At 47.4% G+C, this 17,881-nt stretch overlaps 1 protein-coding gene and 1 non-coding gene across 2 annotated transcripts in view; both read right to left on the bottom strand.

Moving 5' to 3' along the window:
• LOC8040963 overlaps positions 1 to 17,881 on the bottom strand; it is a 65,894-nt gene that overhangs the window by 31,745 nt on the left and 16,268 nt on the right. The window contains exon 2 of the mRNA XM_029980088.2: positions 3,446 to 3,730. Within this exon, the coding sequence (XP_029835948.2) occupies positions 3,446 to 3,730 (285 nt within the window). The remainder of the gene's footprint in view (positions 1 to 3,445; positions 3,731 to 17,881) is intronic.
• Positions 17,764 to 17,834, bottom strand: Trnag-gcc. The gene has a single exon. It is a non-coding gene; the product is annotated as a tRNA-Gly (tRNA).

Below are 17,881 nucleotides of genomic sequence, written 5' to 3'. Positions count from 1 at the left end.
TTGAAGTGTAGAATAAACGAACGTGTGCTCCAAACCAGGGCCGACTTGCTAGAAACAGCGTCTCATCCGAGACGGGGAAAGAAAGCACTGCGAAAGCCAGCGCACGAGCCGAGCGGGACTCCGCGTCTCAAGACGCTCGCGCTCCCCATCACTGTTTTTTTTTTCAGCTAGTTTCAGCTTAGACGCTATTCTATACTCCGTTTCACCTTATGTTGTACCACAGCGAAGGCTACAAGCGCGAGCTCATAGGGTTGGCAGCTGCTCTTAAGTCACGAGAGCTTGTGCCGTCGAGATGTGCCCCAGAGCAAAGAGCTCAAGCTTGTAGCCTTTCCTGCGGTACATCATAAGGTGAAACACAGTATAGCAAGCCGGCCCAGAGCGAACTGTCACCTATACTTCATCTGCACAAACATCAGCAGTGCAGACAAACACAAGGTCACGAGCGCGTGGCTTTGGAAAGTGCCTCCTATGCAGGAGTTCTCGTACAAACAAAAGCGTTTTGCTGAGCTAGGCTCACGCGCCTGTGCCTTCGTCTTTATAGCGGACGTTTGTGGGATGGAGCAGAGAGGCCGAGATTGAACGCTTCTATTTCACGCTTTAAATGTCGTTTGCAATATTGTGACGTCGCGGTCTCCTGATTGGTCGACGCTGTGTCACAAATTTAGTTTACGCTCTAAGCGCGGGGGGAATATTTGGCGCTGGCGGCGGCCTTTGCTCCGCCTATTGGCCCAACTCTCCCAATACACGGCTCTGGAGGGAGGCATCGCCGGAAGTCACGTGAGTTGTATCCCTCCTCGTGCTTACCGCGAGCGCGTGTAATATTTTTTTTAAAATATTTTTGTTATTCTCCGCACCTCCACGAGCGATCCAAGCAGACAAGGTTTCTTTTATTTGCTTTTCATCGCTTAATGTTACTGTAAAGGTAGAATAAGCGGAGTCAGTGAACTGACGTGATCAACTACAATGCCTATAGACCTTTCCAATGTTTTAAAAAAATTGGGTTGTGTGTGTGTTAATACAGCCTAGAACTTGGTCTGCCTCACAGGGGCGACGAGTCTCCCAGCTGTAGATGAGAAATTTAGCCAGTGCGGTACAGCCGCTAGCCTGGGGTCTTTAACGTGCATCACGCAGTAGTGATACACGACCGCACGCCGATACGATGCTCATCCAGATCGAAACGGGCAGGGGTGGGGCTCGAACCCAGGATCCCTGGGTTCTGCAGCGCGAGCTTTCGCTCCACGTGCTCCGAGCTGGTGTGCGCTAGACCACTCGGCCACCGATCCCCGCTTCCAATGTTTACAAATCCACAGCTCAGCGTGCGATCTCCACAGCTCAGCACGCCCGTGTACGTCGCTTCGGAAAGCGAGCAAATCACGCGCGATACGCACGAACACTGAAAATGAAACCGGCCAGCAGCCCTTTTCTGGAAAGGTCTATACACTGTTTCACCTTGTGTTGTACCGCAGCGAAGGCTACAAACGCTCCTTGCTCTTGGGCACATCTCGGTGGCACGAGCTCTCGTGCAACAAGAGCAGCTGCCAACGCTATTACCTCGCGCTTCTAGCCTTCGCTGCGGTACAACATAAGGTGAAACGCAGTATAGATGGTGCTGTGTGAGGGACTGTCCCTGTATTTCAGCAACTGAAGAAGAGATCACACGGCATGCATTTCCGAGAGACATACATCGGCCGCATGTGCACCTAGTAAAAAAGTTCTATTCATGTTCTAGACAAAATACGTACTTTGTGCTCGACGTTTAAGGCCTGTTCACACATGTAGCGGAGCGCTACAAGCGTAGCGCTGACCTCGCGCTAAGCGCGTGCTCACGGGAGCGTTCACCAGCTTTGTATCACACCGTCAATACTGTTGTTCATGGCAGACAATAAGTAGCGGACGACACGTGAGAAGCGCTACATTAGCGCTTCGCTGCATGTGTGAACCGGCCTTTACTTGAACTTGGTACACAAACCAGTTTGTATTCTTTAGACGGCAGGAATCTTTAGCCTGGAAAGTATTTGATGATTCAACGACCTCGGTGTCTTAACCTTTAGCAATGTGATCGGGCATGTCGTATGCTAGCAATCCTAATTTCTGCAAGCGTTCTAAAAAATTATTTTTTCAAAACTTGATAGCATGTTTAGCGGCCAGTATAGCCCTGTATCATCGGACTGACGGCATGCACTCGTACACTGGCTTGTACTCGCAACGCTTTCATCATTGAACTCCATCACGTCGATCCACTGACTCTTCGTACTCAACTTTTACAGCACGCAAACTAACCAACTGTGCAGCGATAAAGAGCTTGTGAAACTGAAACTTCGTTTTCTACGATTGCTCGTACAAAGAGTAAGGGAAAAAAATCTTAGGCACGGTCGTGGAAGAGCACGAGGAGTGAAACTCACGTGACTTCCGGTGAACCCATTTTTAGTGACGTAGGTCGATGCCTCCCTTCTGACCGCCCCGACACCTTGCGGTACACTGTTACGTCACAGTGCACGGCGGGAACTTTGAATTGGGCCTCGTATTTCTATTTTTTACAAAAACACTACGCTACTCTATAGTGAAACAATTTTTTTGTAATGTCCTGATATGCCGATTCAACGCATAGCATAAAAAAAAATTTTTTTTTGGCGTGTCGGAGGCCTTTTAACTGTGGCTGAACTGTATACTCCTTGGTGCCATAGTCCCCTGTCATGAATTGTACTTCAGCTCTTCTTTCTTCACTGTACGCGCCTATCTGTGTTCCTTCCTCGTTTGTCCTTCTCTTTTTGTGCGCGATTTTTAACCATGTTCAACGTTTACCAGCTCTCTCAGCTTACTTCTTTACTACAGGTATCTTATCATTATTTTTCCAAAGGGTGGCTTCAAATACATCGAGTAAAGTTTTGCTGCTTTCGTTTATTTTTATAGCCCGATATTTGGCTATTTTTGGTCTAATGTCACAAATATTTGGCGGGATAATCAGCGAGTATCAGGCAAGTCTCATTCCTAAAACACGACCGGCATCAGGAGCTTAAGCATCACCCAAGCGAACCGGGCCTCAGGCCGTGCCGCGTCAGTATTCGGTTGGCAATCGTGTTCAGTTGGCGCATTCCGAATGAAACACGATCCCTGGCGCGGCCTTCGGCTACGTCAGCTGAGGGCTCCGACAGACGCACGAACAAATATTTTGAGTTGTTGCCCCCGGGGGTCTTGTTCACAACTTAGCCGCTAAGGGCGCGGCGGTACATGCTCCTGTGCGAAGAGGCCCCACCGTTACGCAAATTTCAACTTTCGGTTTTGGAGAAGGTGAGATGAATGTGGTGCATAGTACCGATGTGGGATCCTTTACCAGGCCGTAACAATTTCAAATTTAGAAGTCTACTATTCGGCTAGGTGGCGCAAGCCGCCACCCGACTAAGAGTGTTCCATTCATCTATCCATCCATCCTCCGCAATGCCATTACCTTATAGATGGCTCCCGTGGCGCCGACTACTTCCAGCAGGTGGGGTTCGAAGCAGCTCTCGGTCTCCAGCTCGTTCCACGATTTCCTCGGGCAGAGCGCGAACTCGAAGTAACCCAGGTGGTTGGTCTCGATGTCGACCACCAGGTCAACCACGTCTCCGGGCGAGTAGTGGCGCACGGTCAGGTTGCGGGCGAACATGTTCCCCGTCTCGTGCCGCCGTGGACGGGGATCGCCGAAGTTGTCGCCGCACTCGCCGCAGCGACCGCCGTGGTCTTGCCACTGAGCCTGCGCGGAAGAACGCCGACCTCGCTGTGAGCACGACGAGGGAAACGTCAAGCGGGTTCCGAGCTTGGCGGTGCACAACTTTCCAAGGCCTATTGTTTCGGCGAAAGGTTCAGAATCACTCGGCAGTGAACGCATGCGCGGAGTTTGACATTTCGCAGAAGAGAGTTATTGCACATGCTCGGAACGTCCTCCACATTTCAGTACACCAACTTCGCCAAGCGCATCAGGTGGTTATTGAAGTAGTCCGAACTTCGTTTCATCGTAAGTCAGAGCGCAGTCGAATGCTCGACGCGCAGAAGCACGGGCACGCGTACTAAAACCGCGTGTCACGAGGCACTGACTGCGGTTGATCGGTTTAGTCGACGATAATAGAGAGTTTTAGAATAGCATAAAAACCCTCGCGTCAGCACTGCGTACAACGCACACAAGCTGTCGACGTAACGTTACGGACGGAGCGCGTGGAACGCGCACTTTTACTATAGCGGAAGGCACACGTGTACGCAACGGTACGTAAAGACTTGCAGCGCCATCTAGACGTGCGCCTGCGAACTGCTTCAAACAATCCAAGGTGGGTATTCGGTCAAGCCAATTTAACACCGCGAATTTCCGCACTTTGCTATGAAGTGCATGAATCTCTTTCCAGTTGCCTCTTGTGAACGTGTTTTGTCTTTTTCTTTTTTTAGGGGGGGGGGGGGGGCAGCATTTTGATTTATGGTTCGCTCCAGTGTGTTGTGGGATCCCTACGACGCTTTATACGCGCGCCAGATTACAGCCGCCATCGCCGACCTTCTCCTGTCTTACCAAAATACCAAGCCACTGAAGAGGGCTTTGGCGAGCCTCCACAAAGGCAAACGCTGGGGAGATGGCCAGAGTCGAATCTGAAATGGCACTAACCTGCCCTGCTGTCGTAGGGATGGAGGCAAGTGAAAAAAATAAGAGGAAACAAAAACTGAACGTCGGTTATGGCGGCGCCCATGCACAGCTGCTGTAAAGCATCTTTACCCGTGCCACACGGGCAACTTGAATGCTATTTACAACGAAGGGCATCTGTGTGATCGGCAAATCAGCTCGCAATCTGTCGCGCGTGGAATGCGCAACGCCGGAGTGTCGCGCGCTGATCGGCCGTCCGCTCAAATGACATTCGTTGTAAATGGCATTCGAGTTGCCCGTCTGGCACGGGTATTACGTTGGCCTCGTCATTTGTTTGGAAGTATGCAAGCAATAGGTCTCACCGCTCGCGTACCGACCGCACGGTTAACGCAATTTTGGGTTCGACGGCGTCGCCAACGTTCTTGGCTATCGACACCCATCTTTGTGGGCGCTCGAAAGGGTTCGTCGCGTTGATTTCTTTGAGGAGGTTGCGGGTCGCCTGTCAATACCTCCCGATCAGGCCGAGTTCCACTCGCTCCGAGGAAGTCACACGGGGAAGCGCTACCATCGGGAAAAGGTTTTATCTGCAATTCAGTTCAGAGTGCGATGAAGAGGAGGGCCAAGGCTGTCTGGTGGTCCGGGTCTTCAGTTGGAGGCCTTGCTCGGCACCGGCTCTTTCGTCTATCTCCAGCTTCGAACTCCGCGTGTCCTCACCCGCCACGGGCCTCGCCCTTTTTCCCTTCTTTCTCTTTCTTCCACAAGGTTGAGGTCATATTCAATGGTGAAGCGTACCCGTACAACGCGCGTAGCAGTTGCACTGGTTTGCCTCACCGCCTCCATTTTCCGAACTGGAGTAGTCTCGCGCTTTCCCGTGCGCGACGAGAGCAACGGGAATGGCACGCAGGGGACCGCTACGTACGCTCGCAAAAATCGATAGCGAGCGTACGTACGCATAGCTCGCTGCAGTGCGTACGTATGACTCATGCACAGTGTGGAGGACGCAACGTTAACGCTAACGTAGGGGGCTTGCGTTTGCTCTTATACGCAATACCAAAACTCTCAATGAAGCCTGCAAAAAGATAATGTTGCGTTTTCGACGCTCCTTGAAGGTCTCCTTCCATGTCCTTCCACACCGTGTCGTAGCATCGTTTACGCTCTGACTTGAGATAAAATTATGTATGATGGCCTTGAAACCACGGTCAAGTTAAACCATGGAAGTAACTCTTGCCTTTTTACGATCTTGCTTTCTTTCTCATTTTTCTATTCCGCTTTCAACTTCCCCCATTTCCCCCTGCTCAATGCGATTGAGTCGCATTCTCGGTATTGCTTGTACGAAAACTGACAAGCCTCAAGTCGAATATTCATGTCGTTAATTTAAGCGTAGAAGTGAGCAAGTGGCTACGTCGCAGTCGCGAACAGACAGCTTTCAAACAGTATCGCTTAAACGCTGGAGCGAATCAAGAAACTAGAATGCCACCAATAATCGAAGGCCCGCGAGTAGTTTTTCTAATTGAATAGTGCTGAGTCATTCATATCCTTATAGTGCAAGTATAAAATTCTGACACCGCGCTATTCCAAATAACGGACCATTCGCACATGTCTTATTAATCTATGTCGGTTAACCGCTTTACTCTATCACGTTTTGCTTTGCAACCGCCTTTATGCAAGCCACTGGGCCAGTTGCTGCTTCGTTTACAGCGTTTGCCGAGTTAGAGGTTAGCCATTAGTTAGGGTTAATCATTAGTTGGAGATGATGCCGTACGAGTGACACTTCGGTTGCACGTCAAACGATCCACAGGCGGTCCTAAAGTTGTTGCCAACTGCAAGCCTGTGTCGTCTGCATTGTCTTCCTTGTCCGTCTTTCATTTCGAAGTTTAGTTACCAGCGTGCTCGGCCGTCCAAGTGGGTATAATACACTTACGATTTCGTAGCTGTTGCCGCCCTCTTTGCGTAAACTTGATATCCTCTGCTGGTTTTGTATGTAAACCCCAAACTTCATTTCCTCTTATACGTTGAGTTCCTGGCGCAATCCATGGCTTACCTTTAGCACACCTTCAATCAGCTTGTGTAATGTTAATAATTTTCGCGCATCATTCTTTCATGGTGGGTTTGATATGATTCTGACAGCGGCATAAATGACCGTTCCTCATATATATCGCGTATATTTTATCTGGTAAATTCTGCAAAATCTTCAGTCTAGTTATATTGGCAACATCTAATAGATGTTGCCAATGTGTTCTCTGGAGACTCTGGATTGAAGAGAGGATCTATTTCAAACTGTGAGAAGCGTTTTCGATTTAATAAGGGGCCACCCCCTGCGGAGACTGGTCGGAAGCGCGAATACGCTGGGTTGTCGCGTGGCGAGGGGGAAAGCAGGTGCAAAGGCCAAGACTGGTACTGTGCTGCGCAGAAAGCCCCGGCTCTTCGACATTTATTTCATAAGGCAACTAAAGGCCTCGATCAATCAGTATTCATCAGATTATCTCCTTGCGCCAACATGCCATTCTATAAACGGATGGATAGATGGTAGTGGCTAAACATTTGGCGTCGAGTGGTAGCTAGCCTTACGTAGCCTAGAAACCTTTACACCTTTTAAACCTCTTCACATTTTGCTTCATTTTGCTAAACTGCGGTAACGTGACGACCAGTGTTGCTCTCTTAACGAGTATCGTACTCGTGTGCAGAGAGGTTTATGGTGAACTAATTGGCGGGTGAGCTTATATTACGAGCGACGGAATTTGAGCCAAATTAAAAGGGAAGGGATACAGACTTTTCTAGGCCTGGTGGCGCAGGCTACCGCCTGATAATAAGGGCATAGCCCGTACGTTCAATCTAATGACATCAAAACACTCCAACGAAAGCTTCAGAGGCTTCCGCTAGGTGAAATTTGTGAATAATTTGTTTGGCTTTAAATATATTTGTTGCCTCTTCTTTTGGACAAATGGTATTTTTTAAGTATTTTTACTTGTCGGTCCTTAAAGAAAAGAAACCAGTGCTAAAGTTTCGTTTCTGCTGCTGCAGCATACTGAACATGATGGTAAACCCTAAAATAAACGGCTTCCACCTCGAAAAAGTTAGCTATTATAAATATCCCGGTGGCATACTATAAAAAATCTGGATTGCAAACTGCATATTGATTACTTCGTTAGCAAACCAATTTAAAGCTTTGAGTACTTTAGTATAAATTTGTAGTCGGCGCCTTTTGAGGTTTGTTTTTTAGCTGAGAATCCCTTCATTTGTTCGGCGGTAGAGCAAGTTTGCGTAGTTTGGAGTCTTTGGAAAACTTACTTGATTAAAAAATTATAGTCTCCCCAAGACAAAGCCATTCTTTCTCATTTTAGAGATATCTTTTTTTACGTCTTGTGCGGCAGCACTAAACCCTAAGCTGGCCTCGCATCTCTAGGCCACAGACGCGAAGTATCAAGGTTGACCCTTCGTATACTGCCATAATTCCGCAAGCTAGAGGTCAGCTTTTACTTCCCCCTCGCCAAATGTTTCTTAGGCGCGATCACCAGCACAAAATGAGGTTACCCTTTTGTCGCACCAAAAAGTATTCCAAGTTTTTTTTAAGTCTGTCTATTAAGGAGCGAAATGACCTACCCTAGAGTGTGGCAAACATTTGGATTGTAGTTAATTTAAGAGTGCTCGCGCGGTAATATTCGCCTCATTTTACCTTTGTGTAGTAAACTGGTAGGTAGCTATTGCCTTCGTTTTGCATGTTGTTTATTTAATAGATTGTAAAACATCTTTTGAATTTTATGTGTCTTGAATTCAAAGCTTATCTATTGTTTCTTAGTTCCCGCTCATGTAGCATTTGTGTGACGTGAGGTAATGAAATTGAACGCAACTAAACGACCCAAAACGACCCGAACTACACAAAGCAAAGCAAAGCAAAGCACAAAAAAGCATAGCAAAGCAACGCAGGGGAAACCAAAGCAATAGCAAACGAAACATAACGAAAAAAAAAAGGAAAAATGTAATGAAATGAAATTTGAGTGCAGCAAAAAATAGCAAGGGAAAAGGGGGGAAAGGGAGAGGACTGACGGTATAATGCACGGCATTCGCCGGGAATGGAAACCGGCCCACCCGCGTGGCAGGCGAGTATTCTACCACTGAACCATCGACTTTTTTTTTTTCTTTATTGCTTGATTTTGACAGGGACAAGGCAATAGCATACACTCAAAATAAGAGGTTAAAAACCATCAGCTCACCTGGCTGACGCAAAAATGTTAATATTCTTTGAGGTTAGCAAGCCCCTCAAGAAGTGGCAACCATTCAGGCCAAGGTTGCTGGGCCTTATACAATTCCTTCATAAAGCACATTGGCTCTGCAAAATACTTGTGCACAGGACGCAGATCGACGTCCGCATGGCGCACGGCCATGCGACACCGCCAGAGACTGTGAAGGCCCAGCAGCCTGACCATGTCTAGAGGTATACCGTCGTCCCCTTAAACAGGTAAAAAACGAATTCCATGCGGCGCAAGAGGCAGGTCCTTTTTGAGCCTTCTTTGCAGGACGTCCCAGAAAAACACTGCATCCCAGCAGTCTATAAAAACATGTTCGATTGTTTCTTGCTTTTTGCATAATATGCAATTATCGGCCCACGCAATAGGCACTCCCTTCTCGGCTAGCCATGCTTTGACAGGTAAGGTTTGGCTGTGCAACTTGAAAAAAAAGAAAAACGTTTTGGTTGAGGCGGTAATGACCATTTTTTTACACGTTTTAACACGTCCTGCCCTGGGCCTTCACTGAAAAACATACGATACAAAGGAGTGGGAAAAATTAAATCAATAATGTCGTTTGTCAACCGTTTCCGCGAGACACCGCACAAGTATTCCAAAGAAAAGCGTGTTGTTAAAAACTGAAAAGCACCAACGACTTTTTTAGATAACCGCGTACAGGACCACTGATGTCTATGCCAGACGACAGAATGAATTCAGGAAGAGCGCTGCGCAGCCTCGCTTGAATGACCGTGCACAAAAAAGGATCTTTCTGGTTTCGAAGAAATACAAATCTGAACCAGCTGCCTTACAAACAAATGGGAAAGTCCCAGACCGCCAACACTGACCCTTCGGAAAAGATTCCTTCGGCTCGTCCTCTTCCATACCGAGCTCCAAATGAAAACGGCAAATACACGATGAATGCGGTGAACGCTAATACGTGAACAATGCAATACCTGCAACACATACCAAATCTTCGCAGCAAAAAATATTTTGCGCACAGATGCACGCGCAAAAATTGATAAACCATGGCCTCCCCACTTGTTCGCCTTCGCGCGTAAAGCCTCAGTCTCATCGCGCCAGTATTCATCAGTGTTGCGATAGTGATTCAATGGTACCCCAAGATACCGAGACGGCGAATCCGCCACGTAATGCGTTCGTACACAGTCGGCGTGGAAGGCGATCGCCGTGCCAAAGACCCACACACTTTTCAAAGTTAACAAAACTGCACGTATGGTCGCGAAACATTTCTGTCAACTCTACGGCTTTCTTTACATTGTCTTGGTTGCTCCAAAAAATTGCCACGTCATCCGCATATGACAAGATGCGGACTTCAACAGTTTGTAACTTAAAACCTCGAATGAATAACGCTCAGACTAAACTACTCTGAATAACGCTTAAACAAAATGGTTCGAGAAAAATACAAAAACATCAAGGGCAAAATCAGACAGCCTGGTCTCACGGAAGAAAAGAGTGAAACGCGCTCAGTCACACATTTGTTCACCACAAGTCGAGTGGCGCAATTTTTGTATGCCATACGTATACCATCACACAAAACTGCCCCCACATTTACATGATCTAAAATAGCAAAAATGACTTGATGGGACACCCGGTCAAAGGCCGTTTTCAGGTCGACTTGTAGCATTGCCACTCTTCTTTCCGTAATGTCGCAACCTGGCTATAGGCATTCTTCCAGCATCAACCTTTGAAGCAAGCTGTTTAACTCGGGCGTTTCTTTCTTTTCGTTATACTTCAATAAGCTGGAGCGCTCGATGGAATTCCATTTTCTTTCCTGTTTAAACAATCCCCATTTTACTCCAAATCCTTGCCCTTTTGCGCTCGCTGAATCTTCAAGATTTTTCCGGACTGCTTGTACAAAAAGCTCGTCTTCAAGGAGTTTGGAATTAAATTTCCACAAGTCCCACGTGAACATTTAGGCGTATCTTTGGAGGAACAAATTAAGAAAGAAACAAGACAATGATCGCTGAACGACACGTGATCAACGGCGCATTGCTTGGACGCTCTTACAAGGTCGAGGGAGACATACGCCCTATCCAAGCGTGCATGACCTGCACATTGGAAATGCGTGTTCTTTAAACCCCTACCGCGGGACACGCAGTGGGCAATGTCTTCTAAATCGCACCGCTGAAGCATGTCGCAGAAAAACACGGTGCTCGCGTCCCGAAACCTCACGCGATTTGACCTATCCTGCGGCGCGCACACACAATTAAAATCGCCCAATAATATAACTAATCGATCAGTTTGAACGTACTTTTCAATAAACTCGAAAAAAAAAAACGTTCCTCCGTCTTCATAGGGGCATAGATGCACACCACATGAAATTTGTAGTTGGAAATTAAAATCGCACAAGTCAAAGCGCCCCGAATCACAACTAACGACTTGTTCGACGGTCCCGATAGATTTCTTTAGAAATAAAAGACAACCCCCCGACTTCCCCCTAGCGTGGCTGACGCACACGTCATACCTCGCTTCAAAAAGCCGTACCATGTTCTCCGTCGGGGCCTCGCCTTCCATTTTCGCCTCCTGAACCGCGACTATATCCAGGTCATTCTCGATAAATAAGCGGTTTACCTGGTATTGGCGACGCCTGGCACAAAAGCCGCGCACGTTTAACGTGCCCACCCGTAAAGATCGTTCAAGGTTCATGAACGGTTGAAAGGGAGGCTAGACGGAGAACAAGGTAGGCTCGCAAAAAAAAAAGCGCTCGCGCAAGAAAAAGCCAATGGAAATAAAAATACGGTTGACACTTGCACTGACGTTTAGGCCCGAAAAGACTCACAAAGAGTCCTTCCTGTGACGATCGTCCGGCGGGACACGCGGCTTCGCCACGACCCGAAGCTTCTTGATTCCTGGCGCAGACAGCCCGCTGGCGACCATTCCGCCGGTTGCAGCTGGTGCTGGCACAGGTTCCCTCGGTCGCTTGAGAGTGGAGTTCATGTCTGTGTCCTGGCACTCTTCCACTCCGGCCTCGCTGTTTTGCCCACCGGGATGGCCGGGCTTCGTTGCCGATGGACCGCATCTGGAAATTGCTGGCTCATGGGGCAGGCGCTCCTTAGTGTCGTCGCTGGGCGTGACTTGCGCTTCGAATTTCTCCTCGGAATTGCGCACGAAGGACGCTGCGTCAGGGTTGCCGTCGTCGTTGGGTCTGGGCGTACCACTAGGCTCCGTCGATGGTAGGTGACGGGCGATGACCCTCAGACGGCTTCCTCTGCCTCCGGGTCGTCCATGACGTAGTCGGTGTTGTCCTCCGACTTGCGGTCACGGGCGATAGACGCGTAGGTTTTGACGCAGTCTTCTGCTGCGTGGCCGTACCGGTGGCAGTCCGTACAGCGAGGGACGCGGCAATCTCTCCGGATGTGTCCCGTACGCCTGCACCTAAGGCACAGTGGGGCCCGTCCTGGCACAACGACGAGGACCTTGCAGCCTTCTAGGCGAATTTCGTGGGGGAGGCTGTCGACGGTACAACCGTCCTTGAGAGCCAGGCGTACCGTTCGGGTGTTTGACTCGACCGCCTCGAAACCCTTTTCCCTGAAGAGGTCTCGCGTTACGTCAGTCACTTTGCCGTACCGTTCCATCTCCTTTTTTACGTGACAGCTCGGCACGTCTTAGGGCAACCAGTGCAGCTTGAGCCTGACTTCCACGTTGGCAGGGTCCATTACGAGGCACCGCCCCCCTTTTACGTTTAGTTCTTTAGCGTCCACTAACCTCTGCTTTGCTGCAAGCGAAGCCAGTCATCCTGCTGCAAGCGAATCCAGACATGGTTCATCTGGTGCGGTCCCGCCGACACCAGATCTTTCAGCACTTGCAGCCGCAGCAGTTCGTCGCGGAAGTCTTGAATCCGGTATGGCGGGCCCTTTACGTCACAGTGCAGAATCACACAGTTCATGGTGATGTATGCTTAAACGATTCTTCTTCTTTGTCCAGATTTTGCTGCTGCCTTTCGGGAACCTTGACGTGATTTCTGCGGCCTCGGATGAACAGTTTCAAGATCGCATCGTGGTGATTCCAAGCGACGTGACGGGTACCGTGAATTGTGCTGACGCACAATCTTCCCCGATACCCGAGACTGTTCTCTGTGACAACGACAACCGCGGTCACGTGTTTACGGGCTACTCTGTGACGCCCACCGGGATGACTACGGCGCACATCGACGGCATAAAAACCTTCGGACAAGGCTTCGACGCCAGTGGGCAGGACAGCAGCAGCTCGTTCACCATGCTTAAACGAGTCTTCTTCTTTGTCCAGGTATGTGGAAGAAGGAATGATCATTGTTACCGATCCGATAATCGTTTTTTACTGCTGGTGTCTTGCCCACACCAATATGTGCATTTTTTTTAGTGTGTCAGAAACACTGTTCAGTCTTTGCTATGTTGTGGCGACGTTGAGGCCAATCCGGGTCCCATGAGCGATGTTCAGGCTAAGCAGTTTAGCCAAATGTATGATCTTTTACAGAGCTTGAATGCTCGCTCGCTTCAGTTTGAACAGGGACAGGCAAAGCTGCTTACCAGTGTAAATGAGATAAAGGAAAACCAGAAACTTATGCAAGAAGAGGTGGCTGACATTAACAAAAGGTTGCATATCGTTGAGACTAAAACAATCCTTCTTGAAACAAAACAGCAAGAATACGGTGTCGCCGGTCAAGCAGCTGACAGCTTACGGAGCGAAAACATCGCTCTGCGGGAGCGTCTTGATGATATGGAGGACCGGTCTCGTCGAAACAACGTTATCTTTTACTGTATTCCTGATCTTGCTTCAGAAACGTGGAGTGACGCTGAACAAAAGATAACAAGCCTGCTCTCCGAGTGCTCCTTGACTTCCATAAGCGGAACATTTGGTATAGAGCGCTCACATAGGCTAGGGGAATTTGCTGCGAACAAATGTCGCCCCATCATCGTACAGTTTTCTTCTTTCAAAACAAGAGATCTTATCTTATCTTGCAAAATGCAACTAAAAACGGCAGGCGTGACTGTCAGTGAAGATTTTTCTTTTGCTACTCGCCTGGCTAGGAGAAAACTAATAGAATTTGGCAAATTCCAAGAAAGTACTTTCAAACTGCGTTTCAACAAGCTTTATCAAAATAACAACTGCTATACGTACTATCGGGGAAAAATGAAATGCGAACAGAGGAGCGCGTGGCTCGCGGTACAGGCTGCGCCGCCTGGAAGTGAGCCTAGGAGCGAGGGTGCGTGGCCTACTTCGATGTGTTCACGCCCCTCGATTGGCGTTCCCCCAGCTTCGGCAGTGCGCCTCTCAGTGCGCTGAAAGCTGTCACCACTATCTTTGCCTGCTCGGCGAGTGCGGCGAGCTTCTTTGCACCGCACGCGCTGAGCCAGCAAAGATAGCGGTGATAGCTTTCAGCGCACTAAGAGGCGCACTGCTCAAGCTTGGGGAGCGCAGAGGGAGGGCCATGAACACGTCGGAGTAGGCCACGCACCCTCGCCCCTAGGCTCAGTTCCAGGCGGCGCAGCCTGTACCGCGAGCCACGCGCTCCTCTGTTCGCATTTCATTTTTCCCCGATAGTACAACCCCCAAGAAGACCGAATATGTGTGTCAACCTCGTTCCAACGCTCTGAAAGAAATGTTAGCGTGCTTCCACTAATTTCAGCCCCCCTTTCTCAACCGTCTGGCTCCGCCTAGCGGTCCGAGAGGGGCGGGGGACCAGTTAATGTGCCAGTTGTTTTTTCTAACATTCGAAGTCTGATTAAAAAACGCGATGACTTATGCTCAATGATTGACTCATGTGATGCTGGTTTGGTTGTGCTCACTGAAACTTGGCTTTCCTCTCAAGTTAAGGATTCTGAAATATTTCATTGTAGTAAAAGTTTTGATGTTTACCGGAATGACCGCAGGGAACGTTCTGGAGGCGGAGTTTTGATAGCAGCTGTGCCTGAACTTAAATCTTTTTTGATAAACATAAAATCTGATCTTGAGATAATATGGGTAGGTCTTTCCATTGGACACAAAAAGCTAGTATTAGGCTGTTGCTATCGTCCTCCAACAGGATCAAATACTTTTGTGGAGCAACTTCATGATGCAATTAACCTTGTCCGTGTTCGCTTTCCAAACTTACCCATTTTTCTTATGGGCGACTTTAATTATCCCGGCACCATCTGGTCTGATTTAAGTTCTTCATCGAAAAACCCCTCAACTGAATGTAACCAGTTCTTAAATCTATGTTCTGACTTCAATCTTTCGCAAATTGTAAGGTTTTCGACAAGGACAACAGACTCCTCGGCGAACGTGCTCGACCTGATACTGACTGATACACCTGATTTAATTTCTGATATTTTATACCTTCCTGGTCTCAGTGATCACTCGTTGCTTAATTTTTCTTTTATAACTCCCGTGTGCCGTAATACAAAACAGATCAAACAAATTCGGGATTACAAGAGGGCCAACTACGCAGCGATTAATAAAGGTCTGTGCTGTTTTTTGGAGGACTTTTTGCCAGAGTTTTGCGAGCGTTCCGTTCAAACCAATTGGGACTTATATAAAAACAAAGCCATTTCTTTATTTAATGAGCACATTCCATTACGCTCAATTATAACAAACACACAGTCTCCATGGTTCACTCCTCAACTCCGAAGGCTCTCAAATAAAAAGAAACGTTTGTTCAGAAACGCAAAGCGCATTGACTCGGAGGAATACTGGCAACGTTATAATCTCACAGCGAATGAATACAAAAAAGCAGTCGGGGAGGCTAAATATTACTTCTTTAATGAGTGCCTACCATCTATGCTAATTAATAATCCTAAACAGTTTTGGAGTGTAATGAATCCCAGTGTTGAGCGTTCCCTTGCACTTAGAAATGAGTTCGGTGAAATGTTTTCCAATTCACTGTGTTCAACTGTTCTCAATGACATGTTTTCTAGTGTTTTTAATAATGTTACTGATTCATGTTGTCCATCATATCCTTCATATGACTTTTTTCCCATGAATCCAATTGTCATTGATGAGTATGGCATTTTAAAGATTATAAAGTCAACTAAACAATCATCGTCATCTGGTGTTGACAATATTAACTCAAAGTTTCTAAAGAATACAAAAGAATATACATCAATCATTTTGTCTAAACTATTTGAGCAATCTCTTTCACTGGGTCAGCTTCCAGACGACTGGAAAACTGGAAGGGTGATTCCACTGCACAAGACTGGAGACAAACATTCCCCTTCTAACTTTAGACCCATTTCACTCACAAGTATTTGTTGTAAAACGATGGAACATATAATTTATTCTAATCTGGTTAATTTTCTTGAATCTAATTCATTCTTCAACGTTAACCAACACGGTTTTAGGAAATTTTTTTTCATGCGAGACACAACTTGTAAGACTAACAAATGATTTCCATCGCGTTCTAGATCGTGGTTCACGAATTGACAGTGTTTTTCTTGACTTCTCCAAGGCGTTTGACAGGGTCTCTCATAACCTTCTTCTTAAGCTTCACAAACTTAACATTGAACCGCATGTACTTTCGTGGATTCGCGCATTTCTAACTAATCGTTCACAGTTTGTAAGTTGTAATAATACCGACTCGTCCAAAGTTTCAGTAACGTCCGGAGTACCTCAGGGATCTGTGCTTGGCCCTCTTCTCTTTCTCATTTACATTAATGACTTACCATTGAATGTAACATCTTCTATTTGTTTATTTGCAGATGATTGTGTTGTATACCACGAAATTGTTAACAGTTCCGACATCTTACTTCTTCAAAATGATCTCGATTCCATCTCAAGTTGGTGTGACTCTTGGCACATGTCATTAAATGTCGACAAGTGTAAACACATGATAATTTCCAGGTGAGTTAACGATCCTTCTTCCTATATCCTTAATAATATGACTTTAGAGCGGGTTGACACTAACAAATATCTGGGCGTTCACATCACATCTAACCTCTCATGGGAATCGCATGTTAACCACGTCATTTCCAATGCCAACCGCATGCTTGGCTATCTGAAACGTAATTTTTTCCAGACTCCTTCGACTTAACTCTTTTTCTATAAAACACTAGTCCGGCCAAAACTTGAGTACGCTTCTGCTGTTTGGGATCCTAACACTGAGAGCCTCGTCGGCGCCTTGGAGGCTGTCCAGAATAGATCTGTGCGTTTCATTCTTTCTAATTACCATCGTACATCAAGCGTAACCTCTATGAAAAAATGCCTATCCTTGCCAGCTCTTTCTTTACGCCGAAAGTTTTATCGATTAAGTTTATTTCAGAAAATATTTTTTCACAACCCTATACTTAAGACTGAACTCCTACTGGAGCCATCCTACATATCATCACGCAATGATCACATACATAAAGTCGAAATTCCACAGTGCCACACTAATACCTACTACAGATCATTCATACCTCGTACGTCTGCTGACTGGAATCACCTTTCCACATCCATCACCACAATTGTTAATCCTGTTGATTTTAAAAAAGCTGTATCAATACTACTAGAAGTTGATTGTGATTTGAGTGTTCCATTAACTTGTACGTAATAATCCCACCCCCTCTGTAATGCCTTCGGGCCCTGAGGGTACCAATAAATGAAATCAAAATGAAATCCGTTTGGCAGGGGAGGCAAAATAATTTTGTACTCGTCAGGGTTTCCAGTGGCAGAATTAGCAGAAGTACCACGGCCAGACGCGGCCGCTGTCACCGCTCCTACAGAGCTCATGATACACAAGTCCGTTCACTTCGGGTGCCGGAAGTGGAATCACCACTGAACCACCGACGTCGCGAGAAACCCGTTTCGAAAGGTACGTGAAGCAGCTGTCTTATGGCAACCGTAAGGATGTAAAAGGAAATGCGTCGGGCGGGAATCGAACCCGGGCCACCCGCGTGGTAGGCGAGTATAACCACCGACGCCATGAGAAACCGGTTTCGAAGGGCACGTGAAGCAGGTGTCTTATGGCAACCGTAAGGAAGCAAAAGGTAATGCGTCGGCCGGGAATCGAACCCGGGCCACCCGCGTGGCAGGCGAGTATTCTACCACTGAACCACCGACGCCATGAGAAACCGGTTTCGAAAGGTACGTGAAGCAGGTGTCTTATGGC

Source organism: Ixodes scapularis, unplaced genomic scaffold, assembly GCF_016920785.2.
Source record: "Ixodes scapularis isolate PalLabHiFi unplaced genomic scaffold, ASM1692078v2 PGA_scaffold10__122_contigs__length_95168666, whole genome shotgun sequence".
Classification (NCBI taxonomy): domain Eukaryota; kingdom Metazoa; phylum Arthropoda; class Arachnida; order Ixodida; family Ixodidae; genus Ixodes; species Ixodes scapularis.
Note: the sequence above shows the minus strand (reverse complement) of the source record. Positions and strands in the feature narration are given on the sequence as shown.